The sequence below is a fragment of the Harpia harpyja genome, chromosome 5, assembly GCF_026419915.1.
Source record: "Harpia harpyja isolate bHarHar1 chromosome 5, bHarHar1 primary haplotype, whole genome shotgun sequence".
Taxonomy (NCBI): domain Eukaryota; kingdom Metazoa; phylum Chordata; class Aves; order Accipitriformes; family Accipitridae; genus Harpia; species Harpia harpyja.
Window position 1 is genome coordinate 73,468,806 of NC_068944.1, and position 18,207 is coordinate 73,487,012.

The 18,207-nt window shown below is 41.6% G+C and overlaps 1 protein-coding gene across 1 annotated transcript in view; it reads right to left on the reverse strand.

Moving 5' to 3' along the window:
- Positions 1 to 18,207, reverse strand: part of FAM135B (family with sequence similarity 135 member B) — a 212,262-nt gene that overhangs the window by 11,018 nt on the left and 183,037 nt on the right. The window contains exons 8-13 of the mRNA XM_052788410.1: positions 17,619 to 17,772; positions 14,895 to 14,944; positions 11,385 to 11,540; positions 9,171 to 9,244; positions 4,038 to 4,192; positions 901 to 2,974 (exon numbers count right to left, since the gene is read on the reverse strand). Of these exons, the coding sequence (XP_052644370.1) occupies positions 901 to 2,974; positions 4,038 to 4,192; positions 9,171 to 9,244; positions 11,385 to 11,540; positions 14,895 to 14,944; positions 17,619 to 17,772 (2,663 nt within the window). The remainder of the gene's footprint in view (positions 1 to 900; positions 2,975 to 4,037; positions 4,193 to 9,170; positions 9,245 to 11,384; positions 11,541 to 14,894; positions 14,945 to 17,618; positions 17,773 to 18,207) is intronic.

Consider the following 18,207-nt stretch of genomic DNA (forward strand, 5'->3'; position numbering starts at 1 on the left):
CTAGCATTCAGGCCATGGACCTGGACGACCTGGATTCATGTGCATGAATACATGCTTAAATATTTTGCTTCACAAAGAAGGAACAAATGTTGTGCTTAGATTGAGCAGAACTTACAGCAGGACACACCTCAAGATGCTCTCAAAAAAAATAAAAATAAAGCCTTGGGTCACAAATGAATGCACATGCAGACAGCCAACACTGTGTGTAGCTGAATGGGTTGAGAAATTCCCATGCTACTGTTTTCCCTCAGCACAGCAGAAACACCAAAATATAACAGAAGTATACAAATGCTAGCATCTCAGTTTGTGAAATGGGCCACTGTAACATCAAGGCCACAATGTGGCACTTTTGCGATGGGCAATGAAGCAAGAAAAAAAAATAAAAGCCTCTTTTCCAGTTACCCAGGATGCCAGTTCTCCCATTTTTCCAGTTTGAGAAGCTGAAGCTGAGATCCTAGCAGCCAATCTGTGCTCCTGTTTCATAGTTTAGCTAATAAGTGCAATTATTTAAGCAGAAGAGAAAAAGAAGCTATGGAACTGCCATAGTGAACCGACTATCTGGGATCAATACTCAAGGCTGGGTAACCTTGACTTCATGAAGGAGGGCCAGATCATAAAGATTATTTAGACACCTAAATCCCACTGTTTTTCATGAGGATTAAGGACCTAATGTCTTTGGCATTCTCAGTCTCTCTGTGTTTTCAACCTTCCTGTCTATTTAGATTATTTGTCCTATATAAACCATTTGTCTATTTGGATTATTTATACTGTAATTCCTCAGGCAGCAACTGTCTCTGAATACAAACTTACAGTATGCTTACTGTATTAGGGCCCTGAACTTCGTCAGGGTCTCTTGGCATTACAGTAACATTAATGAAGAAAGTAATTAGACATTCTTACTTCAGCATTCTTTCATTGGTCTCTTCATCCATCTCATTTGAATTAGAAGAGACAACTCCGAAAGAGCCCAGAGGCTGGCGTGTGATGGGGAACGCGGCTTGCTTTGCAGAGAAGCCGACCATAGCAGGGGTCTCTTTGAGCACAGAAGAAAAGGGAAGACACGTGGCTGTGCAAGAGACGGAGAGGTTAACCACATCAACAGCTTTTCTGCTTTCCAGGGCTACTCCCTCCGTCGTTGCCAAATGAAACCCGGTGCCATTAGCTACATGTTTATGCTCTTGGCTGTTGGGTTCCTGAGGATATTCAGCCTGGCAAGATCTTGCAGCAGGGTCGGCTGAGGCAGGTGAGTCATTGAGCTCAATTTCTTGTAACCCCTGCATTTCTGCATACGCTGCTGGGCCCTCATCAGCAAGAGAGCTACCACACTCTCCTTGCATTGAGCCAAATTCAGTTGAGGTTTCTGAAGGAGCTGGAACCGGATAGCAAAAATCTGGTACCAGCTTTATGCTTTGTGAGAAACTCTCCTCTCCTGAAATTCTGCTATTGGAGTAAAAGCCTTGTTGTATTTTTAAAGTGTCCAGCTGAAGTTTATCCTTTGGATCCTCAATGCACGTATCAAACTTATCTATATTTTTGTCCAAGTATTTACAAGCCCTTGGTGGTTTTAAGCTGCACTCACCATTGCTCTCCAGTGACTGGCACTCAGAGACGTTATCTCGGAGCTGCTTTGGACAAATGGGTGGTCTGGCATTTTCCAAACTACAGTAAGTCTCTGGAAGACCTTCCTTCTCCTCCTCCCCTTGTAACTCAGTGTTACTGCTGCTGTGTTTGATGGAGGGTTTGGTATGTCCTCTTGGTTCTAGCTGTCCACTTTCAGTAGTGATTTGACACTCAGAAAAGTCCACAATTAATTTTCCACCCCCACCCTCTGTTTCCATGCAACTTTTTAAGTTTCCTCCTGAATCTCCTGAAGTTGCTTCACTGTGTTTGGATATATCTACCTCTTCTGCAGGCTCTTCTGGGCTACTGATCTGAGGAGCTGAGACAGATTTTGTCAGTTTGGTAAGCTCCACTTCCCTCTCTTCTTCTTCAAAGGGCAAAGAGCTGATGGATGTGAGCGACGCTTGGATCCCACTGGGCAAGCTGGTATTGCTTTCTGTGTGGCCACCCTCCAGGGAATTTCGGTGGATGGCGTGCCTTCGTACCAAGTGGTGCAGGATCTCTCGATCGCTGGGCAGCTCTAGTGCCCGGCTACGAGCATCAGACCACGCCACCGAACTTGGTTCGCTTTCAATGCCTGAATCAGATATTATAGAGGAGGATCTTTTTATGACCCCTGACATCAGGGTAAATTCTTCACACTCCTCACCTCGTTGTTCCTTTGTAAACAATTTCACTTCAAAGCTGTGTGTGGGCAAAGCTTTCAAAACAGGGAGCAGGGCCTTGGTGTCTGGATCTCCTGTTTTTTCAAGACTAGTTAATTCATTCAGTGCAAGCTCAGACAAAGTGAAATTATTCTCGGGATGACTAGATTCATCTATTTTATGTATTTCAGTCCTGTCTTCCAAGCCATCAGTTCCACATGCTCCACACTCATACTGAGCACTGACAATTAACACGGGCTCACTTTTGTGGGAATCCTTATTGCTAGGTTTCATATCTCCATAGGTAACATCTGCCACAAACCTATTGTCTTTTAATAAAACTTCCTCGGGTGTTTTAAAGTCTTCTGATATGCATTCTGTATTGCCTGGCTCTGAGTCAGAAGTAGTTTCCTTACTTGAAACAAAAATATTTTCAGATTTCCTTTGGCCTTCTTTGTTTGCTGTACATACCTGAGATGTGGAGTGCTGGTTTAAACTCTTAGCTGTATAAGCAGCACCTTCAGTAGCACTGTATATGCAGGAGGGATTCCTGTTTATCCTATCTGTGTGTATTAGCAGAGTACCTTTCCCAAAGTCTCCTTTCATTACTGCTGTGGTATCATTTGATGCAAAATCTTCGTTGTCATCTATTACATCCATTTGAGTATTTGCAGGAACCTCAAAATCAGGGAAAACTTCCAAATTCTGATCTGAAAGAAAGAAAGAAAAAAAGAAGTAGTACCTTCAAGAACACAACAAATTACCCCAAGGTGATGTGGGACTTTAAAAAGTGATGGTAAGGCCTAAAAAAGTATGTATATTTATATTATATAATATATACATACATTATAGGCATATTACAAATGCAAATGCCGGAGTGCATTTAACTAGAATTATACTCACTAAACAGTTACAGTTAGGCCAAAGAAGACGATATCAATAAAATATAGTTTCCTCAGTATAATTGTATCTAAACAGCTAGTTTTTACAGCATAGGTAAGCAAAAAAAGCTGACACTTCTTTGTATTCCTGCTGTCATATGACATTGTTCATAGTATAGCTCTTGCTTGTGAGTCAGTTTAATACTCAGTTTAATAGTTTAAATATCTGTAATAAGCATTGTCAAAATTTAGGCAGTTGGGTAACTCTGGAAGAGGAGTAATTTTGGACCACAGGTCATATTTACTAGACTATGGTCACCTATAACACTAATACATATTGCTTCCTTGCTAATCTTAATCAATGTGTAAAAAGAAAAGGGAACCAAGGGTTATGAGGTTTTACTACAAATCTGTGGAACTAAATAATTTCTTAATTAAAAATTCGGTTTGGGTACTCAAGGGGAAAATATTTTTTTGGAAAGCAATGCTGCCTTTCAGGGACAGTGTTGGGCTTTATGCTGATATTGTGGGGTTTTGTTCTGAGTTTCCTTACCACTAGATGTCACACTGGTGATGAAATTCATAGTGCTATATTTCCTTTAAATTTGTACTGTAACAAAAATCTGAAAGATTTTGTTTTCTTTCTAGATTTTGCGTCCAGCTCTTGTAACTAAACAGCTTACTTTGAAGATAAAAAATATGAAGCTACAGGAAATACTCTAGTTTGCTACTAGAGAAAACAAGAATTCAGTTGTATTACATAGTGGATCACGCTCTGATCCAAGCCAGAGTCAGTCCAAGGGGTGTGAGATTGCTTACCTTGGGCTGGGGAAGTGAACCTCCCTCAGCTCCAGCTGTCGCATGAAGCTGTACCTTGTGGTGTTTCACTCACCTTTGCAAGGCATATCCATGTACCTATCCTCAAAGATAACTGGGAGCGTGTTCCAGTCCCCATCTATGTCGAGGCATTCTGCCGGAAGCGGGGGCATGCTGGTGAAGTACTCCGAATTACGAATTTCTGTAGAAATCTGCCCATGACTTTGGATCCTGGCAGCAAAGTACAAAAGAAATTGAGCGTATGAGTAGTTATTGTGCTGTTTCTCCATCACACCTGCAAGCCCAGCAGCCAAGCTGGATGTGTAAGCAGAGGACAGAGGCAATGTGCTTAAAAAGAGAGGAGGCACTACTGCATGATAAGGGGGTACCCAGGCTCCTGGGAGTTTTCCCGTGAGTTGATTTCTATCTCTCAATTAGAGATACCTACAACTTGCACACTCGCTCACTGCAAAAACCTCTGTCTTTCTGAAATTCTTCCAGCTGCCTGTGCCACAGGCTCCTGTTAGCTACCATAATGCATCGCTGTCGTCCCAGGGGTCACTGCAGCTGGCTCAGACTGGATCCCTCAGCTGGCTTTCTGGTCAGGAAAAGAGGTCTGTTACTCTGGCTGTGGCAAGGGTTTCAAAACCCAGATGCAGGAAGCAATAATCAAAAATTTGGTTGAGCAGTACAGAGAGGAACAAAGCTGAGAAGGATGCATGGCAGGCCCTCTATCTCACTTACACCAGTCCTCAGAGCACTGTGATATCTCACATACGTATACATCTGGAAGAGCTAAGACATATCAATTCAGCCACTGCCTGCTGGCAAACCTAGAATAACTGTCTGTTTCTGTGGGATACTTGGAAAGTAATGGGCACACAGTGAACAATCCAGACTCGATAGAATTGATCAATTTGTGAGCCAAGGATGTTTTGTAGGCAGCAGACTTCAAGGATGCTTTGCTTGTGGACACATATTTAGCTAACGGTAGTAAGAGCATTCCAGATGCCTTTAGAAGGCCTTGAACAGAATAAACAAGAAGACAAAAAAAGAAAGATGTCAATTAGAAGAACACAGGTGCGCATTCCACGATAAAGGGAACTTGGCAAAGAACCTCAATTCCACAGCTTATCTTGACCAATTAGACTGAGACAAGTTTTGCATGTTTTAGTTAATACAACCAATTATGCCTTATGTTTATGCGCGTGTACAGTGTTGTTATAACCAATCACTAGGTGTAACTAGGCGCGTGGACAGCTCATGCTAACCAATCTCTAATTTGCTTATGCGTGAACAGTAACTAGAATGAACATATAAACCGAGCTATCTTGGCAATAAAGTGGCATCTGCTTGATCATATTGATTGTGTGCAGTGTCCGTGACTTCCGCGTCAACATGTTTCCATCTTTTGGGCCCTGTAAAACGCGACCTGGCTTTCATCAGTGAATGTGACATTAAACTGGCACACTGATGTGGGTTCAGCTGTAATAAGTACAATAATTTTTAGTTCTGATGAGCTTTCCTATGTAAGCATCTCCCTCAAAAAATGGAAAAAACATCAAATACAAAGTTTGTTCATTTGTATTGACTCTTTCATGAATTAGTCTGCTTATCCTAAGGAATAAAGAGGAAGGCAACAAGCTTTTCATAGATGGTCAGCTGAAAGCAGTTCTGCACAGATCCCATACACAGCACAATGGCAATATTTCACATTATCATTGGCAAAAGGCAGGTAATCATCATGTGGCAGTTAACTGGAAAAAACACACTTCACACATTATGAAGCAAAACTCAAACAGCAGATTTGTCATTCATGCCAGCATGGAAGATTCCTATGTCCAGACACAAATAACTTGTTCAGATCAGCATATCAGCTTCAACTTCAGAACATAATTGTTGCTGTCGATCATTTGCTCTTACCTGAAGGCCAGTTATTTTTTCCTCAAAGATTAACAAGTCATTGGTTGCTAAAATATGACTCAGACAGGAATCAAAAACAGCTAACTACTCATTTTTGCCTGCAGCAACACCTGGGTGTTTAGAGTTAACTCTCAGCACCATAATAAAGTTCTCACTGACATATTAATTAATAGCATCAGCATTTTACTAAAGACCACATGTAAAAATAATAAACTAAACTTGCTTTGAGACCAATCCTTGCAACAAAAGATGAATCACTGCTATTGAAAGGTGTGAGAAATTTTTTTTTTTTCTGTAAAATATTGGGAGGATATGTCACCTGCTAGAGGCTCCCACCCTGTGTGATACCCAACCTATTGAAAATGGGGTGTCCTCTTTTGTCTAAGCAGTCAAATTCTGCCAGGCACGGAGGTGCATGGCCTCACACAGATCACACAGTAACAGTATGGGAGGCAAAAAAAAGCTCTTGGCTGGTAAGAAGGAAGAAAGAACTGGGGGAAAAAACTGTCACTGTTTGAGGTGGTTGTACAGCACCTGGCATGCTGACAGCTGATCTCACCTGGAGACTCTGTGGACCCAATTAATACTCCTTACTGCCACCCCCAACATTAATAATATTCTGGCAGACAAGACCCTGTTTTTCCAACTACATCATTGTTTTGGGTTTGTGTGGAGGGGTTTTGGTACCAGGGGAGGGGCTGCAGGGGTGGCTCCTGTGAGAAGCTGCTAGAAGCTTCCCTGGCTCCAAGTCGGAGCCACCTCTGGCCAAAGTCGAGCCCATCAGTGATGGTGGTAGCACCTCTGGGAGAACAGATTTAAGAAGGGAAACCTGCAGCAGGGGAGGAGATTGGAATGTGAGAGGAACCCCTCTGCAGATACTGAGGTCAGTGAGGAAGGCAGGGAGGAGGGGATGCCCCTGCAGCCCGTGGGGAGATGGCAGGCTGTCCCCCCCCAGCCCACGGAGGGGAGCGGGGGAGCAGATGCCCACCTGCAGCCCGGGGAGAGAGGAGCCCACGCCAGAGCAGGGGGATGGATGCCCCCCAAGATGGCTGCCGCTCCCTGGGGAATCCCGCGCTGGAGCAGGCTGTGACTGAAGGACTGCAGCCCACGGAAAGGACCCAGGCCAGAGCAGTTCGTGAAGAACTACAGCCTGTGGGAAAGACTCACCTTGGAGAAGTTCATGGAGAACTGGCTCCTGTGGGAGGGACCCCACAGTGGAGCAGGGGACGAGTGAGGAGTCCTCCCCCTGAGGAGGAAGGAGCGGCAGAGACAACGTGTGACGATCTGACCCCAACCCCCATTCCCCGTCCCCCTGCGCCGCTGGGGGGAGGAGGGAGAGAGAACCGGGAGTGGGGTTGAGCCGGGAAGGAGGGAGGGGTGGGGGGAAGGTGTTATAAGGCTTGGTTTTACTTCCTAATATCCTTGTTTTGATTTGATTTGTAGTAAATTAAATCGATTTTTTTTCTTCCTCAAGTTGAGCCTGTCTTTTGCCCGTGACCATAAGTGGTGAGTGATCCCTCCCTGTCCTTGTCTCAACCCACGAGCTTTTCTTTATATTTTCTCCTCATCTCACCAGGCCCGGGGCAGGAGGAGTGAGTGAGGGGCTGTGTGGTGCTTTGTTACCAGCTGGGTTTAAACCACGACAATCATCTAGCAAAATCAAAAAGAAAACATGACTCTGCCATGAGGCCTGTATAGATTGAATTACCACATAGACCAACTTTTAAAGTTTGTAAACTATTTTACTTTTTTTTACTCAGTCCCCTTGATAATTACTGAGGAAAAAATATGTTTATCTGCAGGAAATGGGCTAGTTCTGTTTCTGCCTGGAGAAATAAAAGCACTTCTTGCAATTAGACTTCCCTGTGTGCGGGGTCATGTTTACTTGAATGGGGCCATGAGTGTCTGTGCCCTCACCCCAGGATCTTGACATGGGGTTTTCCTTGTACGTAGCTCACTTAAAACCTGACATGGGAGGGCTAAGTGAGCACAGCTGGGTCCCTGCAGCCATGGTGCTGCTCTAATTTGGCAGAACAAGGTAGCCTTGTACAACCCATCCACTAATGAAGTCATGGCCCTTTCCATCAACACTGAATCAACCCTAATGTCCCTAGTGACAGCTCTGAGAAAGTGATTTTCTTCTTTGCACTAGGTCAGAAGCAGATGTCTCACTTAAGCCTCATCACCATGACAGGACCTGATGTCACCACCTTTAAGCCCCTTCCAAAAGATGGGTTTCCACACTGGTAATGCTGTGGTCCCCCCATGGTAACAGGCTGTTTCAGTGGACAAATAGTCTGGACATCCCTCATTACTCAGAAATTCAAATGTGAGCATCTTTCTTTGAACTCTTCAGGGATCAGGTCCATGTGCTCCACTTGGGATCATTGGCTAAAACTGAAGGCAGGATTTGCCCTGGTGTAGCTTTAAAACTGGCTCTTCATACTGCCCAGCTTGGTTCTAAGCAAGAAGTGTCAAGCAGAATGAAATACTTACTTTGCCAATGTTTTATAGCATATTTTTATGAATGCTGCCCAGTGCAACGTTTGTTTTCCTGGACTGTTTTGCACTGTTGATTCTCAGTCTATTAATTATCAGCCCTGAGCTCACATCAATCCTACAGTTACTCCAGCTAATGTGGTGGTATTCCACATTCCTGTCCTCCACTGCTGCATCTAGTGAACATTCACAGCTTTGCATTGGCTGTTTAATGCTCCTGTCTCCATTTAAAGGTCCATTCTGCTATAGAAAGTAGGGCTGGACTAAACACCAAAAGAAATCCATGACTGCCTACCCCAAAAATGTATATTAGGGATGGTAAAAAGCAAATTTTTAAATGTTAAGCTTTTGTTGCTTGTCAGCAGTTATTTCCCATTAAAAGTCCCAGTACTGGATCTGGTGTAGTAGGTTTAGGAAGTTAACTGAAGAAAGGTATAAAAAAGTATTTCTGCCTGTCCTGAGGCTGGTGGTGTTGGTGGAGATACACTCTGAATAGAAATCACCCAACTGCCTCTGAGAAGAGAGGTGGGGAAAGAGGATGTCCTGCATCATATCTCTAGAATATAGGAATCTTGAAATTAATAATTTCTGGGGCCTGATTGGAGTCACTTACTTTTGACACTGATTTCAATGGTTTTACATTATGGAGCTCCAACAGACCCAGTGACTTCTCTCAAACCAAACTCCTCCACATCCAGCAGAAAAAGACCCGAGTCTTGATTGCAAAATGTTTTAAACTACATTTGCAGTCATTCCAGTGATGGGGGAGGGTTAATGGGTTACTTACAGGCCTTCCTGGAACGTGAGCACAGTGAGTTTTTCGTGCTCGGTATAGAAGAAGGCTTCTGAGAATCTCCTCACCTGGGAGAGAAACACACAAGTTAAACCTAAGATCTGCTGAAAGGTGCCAAGTACAATCAGGCTAATAACAGAGCAGTGATTGTCAGGACCAGATTCCTTAGTATGCTTCATCTGCATTGCACCACACTGGTAACAGAAGAAACCAAAGAGCTCAGTTCTGCTTCACTTTCCCACTCCAGCACAAAGCAGCTGGTGTAGTTGCTTATTTTACTGGGAGGTAAGAAGTGTCCCTTGACAGTAAATCAAGATTTGCTTACGTGTATCTTCTGATTACTTTTCTAAAAGCTGTCAAATTTACCACTTTCCCCTGTATTCTTAAAGTGGGGAAAATTTCTTCCTTTCCCACCATGCAAACCGTATAGCAGCAGCGGAGTGAGTTACTAAATTAGAACAATTCATAATTGATCATCTATTCTATGGGAACATCCACAGTGACTGCCAAGAGAGTAAAGGAAGTCTTATATATCAGCCCAGAGGATAATAAGCCCTATCATGGTAGAAACACATCTGCCTATGTCATGATACTTACAAATGAGAGCTATTCAAATCTCTTCATGGACATTAGGTCTGTTCAGTGTTGGATAATCAATTACAAAAGAACCACAAATTTGAAGTGGCTGGCAGAGCACAGAGTGTGAAATAAGCTATAAAAAATTCAGTGCTGCTATCTGCCCTGGAATAAGCGTTGAGTTTAAATGAATCAAGCATAATATGCAATCAAATGTACTAAGCTGTTAAACTGCAGCCCATACATTACTAATAATATTTGTAAAAGTGACCTCTGTTACAGTGTCAGAAAATGGCAGCGACAAGCATATGTCATAGCATCTCGGCATCTCCCTAAATTCCAGCTATGCTTTAACAAACAGCCTTTCTACAAAAAAAGACTAGCATCTCTTCAAAAAGATTGTATCTTAACAGTATGACTTTTCATCTGGGGCTGTCAAACTGTTTTCCAGAGTTGGGAAAGTATCATTACACAGAGTTTATATGGGGAGGAACTGAAGCACACAGAGATATGTAATTTGCCAAAGGTCAAGCAGGCAGTTGGCATCAGTCAAAGCTGGAACAAACCACAGGGTGGGATTCACCTTGCTGGAGCTGGGAGCACACAGAGTTGGGTCCTTTGGCTGACAGCCACCCAGGTCCTCTGACAGTCAAGGGAGACCTAGTCAAATTAACCAGGGGAGTCTCAGCATCTGTCACTCAGTCACCTCTTCCTGCATTTTATACCTTCTTTTTGCAAGCTCAACTGTGCTCTTGGGGAGAGCAACCGGAGAGTTGTTCTGGTCACTCTGGAGAGTAACCAGACCTCCACTGACTTTGACGGGAAACAGAACGTAAGCTAACATGTCAATACCTACACTGTAGACTCCTAAAGCTAAGCAAGGTGAATCCTACCCTTTTCTCTATGTCCCTATTCTAATGATTAGATCAGACTATGAATTCTGCTCAGGTGATGTGCTGAACTGATGTCTGGTCAATAACAAAAAATGTCCTAATGGAAGACACAATACTTGCTGAAATAATCAGATAAGCAGATCTGACAAAGTTAGCTCAAAAAAAAGTGCTTTTGTGCATTCTTTATTATCAAGTACAAGAAGCAATTTCCACATGAACAATATTAACATTTTGTGGGGTGCACCTCACTAGGAGAAAGGCAAGAACTAGCTATATATATATATATATGTATGTGACATAGTGAAGAGAACAGATCTATATTCCTCATGGTAGTTTTGTGAAAGAAGTTCAGATAAAACAATCTTCTTTGGTTATTTGTCATTGTGATGCTTGTGTTTTTCAAAACAAATGTTTATGATTTATGGCTATCTAGCAAGTACAGATGATATCTACCTCTTCCTACCCACCTCCTGTTCCATGTCTGATTCTGGTGTTCAAAGTGCTCTCATTTTACGCAGGATCTTGGGTCCCATAAAAGCAACAGCCTTCAATACAGAAATTGAAATCTGTAATTTCAAATCCTGGGTTTCAACTCTTCTTTGCCTCTTGTCCTGCTCGCCCCATTTCAAGTAAATAGTCATAGGGGCAGAATAGTATTGGAAATATATATCCAGATAAATAATTTAATGTCTTAAGGAGGTTACCATTACTGAACTAGCTTTTAACTTCTTAACATTACCCTCAGCATGTGATGTTCCTGAGTCAGATAAGCTGTAACTTCTGGATGGAGCGTTGCCACCTCCAGGAATTGGGTCCACAGGGCCAGGAGGTGGGAGCAAAGCCAGGCGAGGTCCTTGCTTATCTGTTCTGCTATCTTCTCTGGATTGCTCAGCAGCTGGAGGAGAGAAAAGACGTTTTGAGATCAAGACGGTGTCATGAAGGAAAATCAGTTTATATGTTAGATTAAGTCCTTTTAAGAAATACAACAACAAAAGTTCCTCTTGATTTAGAATTATTATTAAAGCTACTATTTTTAGTTATTTTACCCCATATAAAGCTGGTGAGACTTTTGCTTTTACTCTTTAAAAGCCACATATTTGGCTTGAGGGAACAGCCTTAATTTTTGTGGACACGTTACTGCAGATGTAGTAATTGGGAAAAAAAAAATCAAAGAAAGTGGGTTCCAAATTATCCACCAGATGGTGCTGGATGCTCTGAAATAATAAACCATGGCCCGTAATCTCCTTTCTGATAGCAAAAGAAGCCTTCTCAGCTATGTCACACTAGGACACCAGATGGGTGATTGAGGGGGGGAACAAACAACAAACCCCAAACCAAAACACTGTGTCCTCAACACATGATGAAAACAGACATCCCAGAGTCTGCTGTTGCTTCTCTCCCACACTAGGACATGCTGGGGCTTTCCGTGCCCTCCAGCTCTAGGCTGCAATTCTGTGCTAAAGCTCTGCAGCCCAGGAAGTGCATTTCAGCAGCAAAGTCTTTGCATATCAATCTCCCTCGTTTCACAACTTCTTCAACAAGAGACAGACATTGTATTTTACCTCCATGTTTTGGCACAAAGAGTACAGAACTGAGCCTTCATCTGTTCCTAGGGTCCCTACCTGCTTCCATGAAACCAGTAATACTACCAGAAATATTCCAGAACTAATACCAGAGGAATTGCTTATCAGTTCTTGGCCAGGTCTTTCTTTGGTTAGGACTGCAGTCTAGCTGAAAGCCTGCTTATTTTTCACATTTTATTATGCAGGTAGTTTCCAGATTGGTGACACTGCAAACTAAGCCATGATTAAAAACAAATTGTCTGTGTGAGAGAGAGAGAAACAGAGAAAATATATGTGTGGATAACACAGATATTGTCACTGAGTTTGCATTGTTTGGGTGCTATTCTGTTTTAATGACTTGTCCAAAATGGCGCAAGCTCCACTACCCATGCTGGTACTGGAAAAATCGGGGGCATACTGGTAGACAAAAGATCCTGCCCAAACATTTCTCTTTGCAGAGTCAGGGCACTACTTTATTTACTGCACTCAATTTTATATGCTGTATGTCTTTTTTTTTTTTTTTTAGTTAGTCAATGAGCTGCCTCTTAGATCATAAACTGAAAGCACAGTCTTCAAAGAAGATGCATTATTAATGCAAGCCATACTAGGAATAGGTGTATGATGGCTATTTTTCTAGTTTATTGGTTCTTAACCTTTTGAACATATTCGAGAGGAAAGAAGGAAGGAAGGAAAGAAGGAAGGAAAGAAGGAAAAGACGATGCCTACTTCTAATTGTGAGAGTCTTACTGCACTGCCACACACAGGACAAGAGCTTAGCAGCGCTAGTGACACAGGTCAAATCCCAGAGACTCAGTTCCTCAGAGCAAAACCCAGCAACTAAAATGATCACCAAATGTGATTCTGGCTACTCCATTCACATCCCTGCTGCTGGGCTGTTCCCTGTGACTGCACCTTTCAAGCCCCACTCAGGGTAGTCTGGCTTTAACAATACTGTCACGCAAAACAAATTGAGAGGGTTTTCTGAGGAGTTATTTTTGCTTGTCTATTTACAAATCAATCAATCACGCAATTAAAAAAGAAAAAAATCCCTTCCACTTTCTTCTGCATTGAGTATCTGCTGTATTCTTGGATTGAATACAAAGCTATGGCAGGTTAAACTCACTTTTTTTCTTCTTTTGTTTGTATTTAATTTTAAAAATTGACCTGGCTCTGGTAACACAGTGGTAATGTGAGACTAACCCTACAGGCTTCTGTCTGTGTGGTTTTTAATAGCATTTTCTTGCTTTATAAATGACTGGTTTTCTTATGTTCTGCTGAAAAGAAATGGTTTCAGTTCACATACTCCTCGAGGCAAAATACTGGGAAAGTATTGCCAATACTAATCTGTATACCATACAGAGGTACATACGACTTCACCACTTACACTGCAGCTGCACCTATGTCCTGTCAATATTGTACAAGATATCAACTTTTATGTCTTGAGAGTCTCTGCAAATTCATTGTCTTTATCATCAATTTATGCATAGATGGATAGAGAGCTATCATCCCAGGATGCTAAGGCAAAACATTTTCACAGCATACAGGAAAACCAAAGTTTTTATAACGCCCCAGAGAACCAGCTGTTCTAGCTGTTGTGTTCACCTATCTGTTGCTACACTGTTCCCAGCAGCTTTCAAACAGTCAAAGCAGTGTGGCTTTATTAATATTGCCATGCAAAACAAGTCAATAAGCTTTTTGGGAGAACAAGAATTGGACAAGAATTAGAAAACATAGAGGAATTAATGCTGGCATTTTCTGATGTATGCCAAGCCAATTTGGACTTTTCCAGACTCAGAGAAAATAAGTCCAAAAGACACTCTAGATTGTGTTGTCTGACCTTCTATACACTTAGTGTCTAAATCTAGTAGAGCTGAGCCCAATAACTTTTGTTTCTCTAAATCAAATTTATATGAAATCAGATTTCTTGCGAAGTATCCAAGTCGTGACTTAAAATTAAGAAATTTGCCATTTCAAACATTTTTCACCCATGGCTGACAAACATTAGCCCACCATTTGTAACTGGAGTGTGAATGTACTTCCAGCTTGGTTTGGCTTCAGCTTCCCTCTCTTAATTGTTATTTTGTCATTCTTCCCTATGCTGTCCCTCCTGCTAATAAACTGAGCAAATCAAATCTATTAAGTCTCTGATTATAAAGCATTTTCCCCAGTAATCAGCTGATGCTTGCATTTCTTCCTGGCACCCTTGATGACTTGTCTGTGTCTCACTTGAAATAAACGTGGCAGAAGGAAGTTCAAGAGAGCAGTTCAGTCACTTCTATGCCAAAATCACTTTTTTCCTCCCATGAGCCTCCCTACACATTTAGGCATTTTTATTTGAAAAGATATGGTTGTACAACCTGCCAAAGTATCTTTTATCCTGTCAGCATAAAAGCTGTAATTGCAACCTACCCCCAAATAATTTTTTTCTGCATACTCTGATACTCAGGGCTAGGTTCACTGAAGGATGTTAAAGCAATCCAGCTGGTGACTTGTTAAAAGTGACACAAGCATCTTGTAAGTGACTAATCAAAATTATGTGAAATTGTTGGTGGAAGAGAAACATTCAACAAACTTTCTGATGGCACCAAATTCCTTTTCTCCCCGCTCTGATACGTGACTGGACTGTCTCAGTGCACTTGAAAAATGGACTTGAAAAACGTATGGGCAGATTCTGTTGAAGAAAATACCTGCAGCTCCATACAAAGCTGAGATAACGTCTCTTCCACAGATAGCTCCTCTAGGGAAAAAACACAAAGAAAGAGATCAGGTTTGAGAACAGTAGATGTGAAATGTTAATGCTCTGCTGTTTATTCATGTGAGAAATAAATAGGTCATTTGATATTCTTCCCTGACAGACAAGTTTCTGTTTGGATGTGTGCACTCCACAACCCACCTTGTACTGGTACAGGTGCAGGCACAACTTCTGCTCTTGTAAGCTGGACGACTAAACTTGTAGAAGTTCTGGAATGTTGTTGTCAGGGCAAAGACAACAGAATATGGTTTTTCGTTGTCTACCTTCTCTTTTACTAGAAGTTTTCTTGTTAGCCTTTGGTATTTATGGCCAACTCCAGAACTGAATGCAAAGTCTCACTGTTGCAAAGTCTGAGAAAATGTTGTGCAAGGAATGGTCCTCCCTATTGTGCTACGCAGGACTGTGTAAGTGATACCAGATATCTGACTAGTAAAAGAAAGATTGGGCATCTCTGTACTGCCTTGTGGAGTGTGAAGTACCTTTCCACTCATACAGCAAGCAGCAGGACTTTGATCTAGTCCTGAGAGAATGCAGCACAGGGACACTCCACTTTAAATGCACCACAGACTATAAGGCAAAGGAGGACATAAATCAACTCTCCAACTTTGGCAGCTTGATTTTGCAATGCGGAACTTTCTAATAGTATCCTTAAAGAAACAAAGCAGAGCAACCAACAATCCCCTCTCCAATACCCAAATGACTCTTCTCAAATAGTACTAAGAAACAGGAAAGGACAGCCTTAAGAAGACCCATCCTCAGCTGGTAAAATGTGGGAAACAATCATTCCCACTTTTAATGTCTAAACTAAGCTATTTTTTTTTTTAATATACTAATCAAGGAGCTAGAAAAAAAGAATTAAGAAAGCCTGCAGAGATTTATAGCCTGGATTTATCTTAACTGTCTTTAGAAAATTGATGAGATTAATCTGATCAATATAGATGTTTACAGCTGAATAAGTCATTTACATTCTCCCCCTGGTCAGTGGAGAAAAATGAGCAAGTACAAGGTGCAGTTCATGCCACGCCAAGGTAGAAAGCACTGCTTGTCAGATAACATATTTTATTGTCCTAAATGGGCCTTTTTCTCCCCAATGACTGTAAGGAGAAAGATATAAAAATTTGCTTCATATGCATGATACTGGGTGAATCTTATGCCCCATGATTTTGCTGAGTTTTGCAACAGGCGTCAGAAGATAAGCCTTAAAACCAAATCTTCAGTAGATTTTCAGACTGAATAAAATGATGCAAATAGCACTCTGCTCAAGAGACTAAAAAGGGTATTTGCATTTAGCAAATTTGCATGCATTACAACAAGTACATTTGCAAATTAAGTGCCTGCTTCAGTACCAGTAGTCATTTGAAAACCAAGCTAATTGTATTTAGAAATCCAATATGTGCTCTGGGGTAGGTCTTGAGTTCTGGTCAACCAACCATACATAACTCTGCCTTCTCCCAACCTATAAGCCTGTCCAGGTGAGAGACGAATCATGTATCATGTGCCTGACAACCAAGGTGCCTGAAGCATGAGTTTTGTTGCATGTTGGATTCTGTCTGAGAGCTCAGAAGTTGCAAGTAAAAATGCTGTATTTTTTTTTTCTCATAGCTGGATTGAATAACACAGTATGTGCTCTTCCCACCCTATGAGTTTTAGGCTATCTTGAAGGGAAATATATGTTGGGGAACAAGACATGAAGTAGAAAACAGGAACTATCAAGCCCATAAGTCTGTAAAGCATCATGTATTACGTTTGATAGTTCTTGTATACAAGCACTACACAGTGAAACTGGAAAATGTTTTTTGCTCCCTTTTTAAATCTGCTGGCCAATGCAATCAACTCTCCTAATATAATTATCTCAGCAACATAACAAACTGGTAACTTCAAAACCCGTATACAGAAATACAAAGACACAAACACATAGATGTGACATCATGAGCCACATTCCCTGAATTCCAAGAAACAGGTGGGAGAGCTGGAATTAGTCAGGGATGCACCTCATTTTCACAGGAGTTCATGCTCCCATTACAAAAATGACTAAACACAAATTACAGAGCTCCATCCCGCAAATCCAGCCAGCCAGTTGCTTGCACATTGGACCTAGCAGGCCTGACCAGCCAAAAAAAGTCTCCACCAAACCCAGAAAATCTATTAAACAATTGAATTAGGAAGAAAAGCAGTATCATTTTAAAGAACAAGTTGTAATTATGTAATTGGCAGGGAAGAAATACATTGCAAATTGTAAATGAGGGAGTATGTTTCAAAAACACTCATATCACCTTTCAGATTTTTCTTTTCATTTTTTAAAAAAATTTGTTCAAGAGAAAAAAAAATATGCTAGTCTTCCCCAGATTTCATGGCAAGTCAGAACTGGAAGTTCAAGTCTTCAAAAAGCAACTGAGGCCAAAAATCAATGAAAGGCAAGTATTTTGAGAAATTTGTCAAAACATTTTATCCATCTACACATCAGGCCACATTCTATAAAAGGATTTGCATAAGATGAGAAGGCAGTCACCTTTACAGCGTGCCAGAACAAACATTAAGCAGAAAACACAACAAAAATCCTCCAAAATCTCTAAACAGCCCAGGAGTTTTGGGACTAAAATGTGTATTGAAAATGTAGCACTGTAAAATAATCAGTGATTTTAAATGTCTGTTCACTTACCCAGCTTCAGCTGTGGTAAATCAGGAATCTCCTTCATTATGAGGGTGTAGTACATATGAAGTCCTCTTTGAGCATTCAAGAGCAGAAGACAGAGGTCCTTATGCCATTTGTATGCATGCTGCATGCAGTTTTCAGATGGGACATAAAAGCTTCCCTGTGTAACAAAAGTATCAAGAAAATAAAAAGCAGAGATTAAAATTCATGGTCTCCATTTGTCCTAGAGGTTTCCACAAAAATCCAGTTGTGGGCAGCCTTTCATTTCTAATCAAGCAGCTGGCACTAAAGAGAGATTTTAACCGTCCCTACTTCCTAGCCACCTAACTAGCTAGATGTGTAATCATAATAGTATCTCATTCTACATGTACATTTTGCCCAAATCATACCAAAACCATTAGGTCCCAGCAATGCTGTCACGGGTACAAGGACCTTCAGTCCAAACACTCCAACAGAGCAGTCTGTCTCTGTCCTTCACACATGTCCCACTGTGAAGCCAAAGTCTCCCCATAATGTAGATAGTGCTGTGCAAAACACACCCTCTCTGCTATAGGAGGAGGAATGCAAAGGACTATAAAGATGGCTACATTCACTT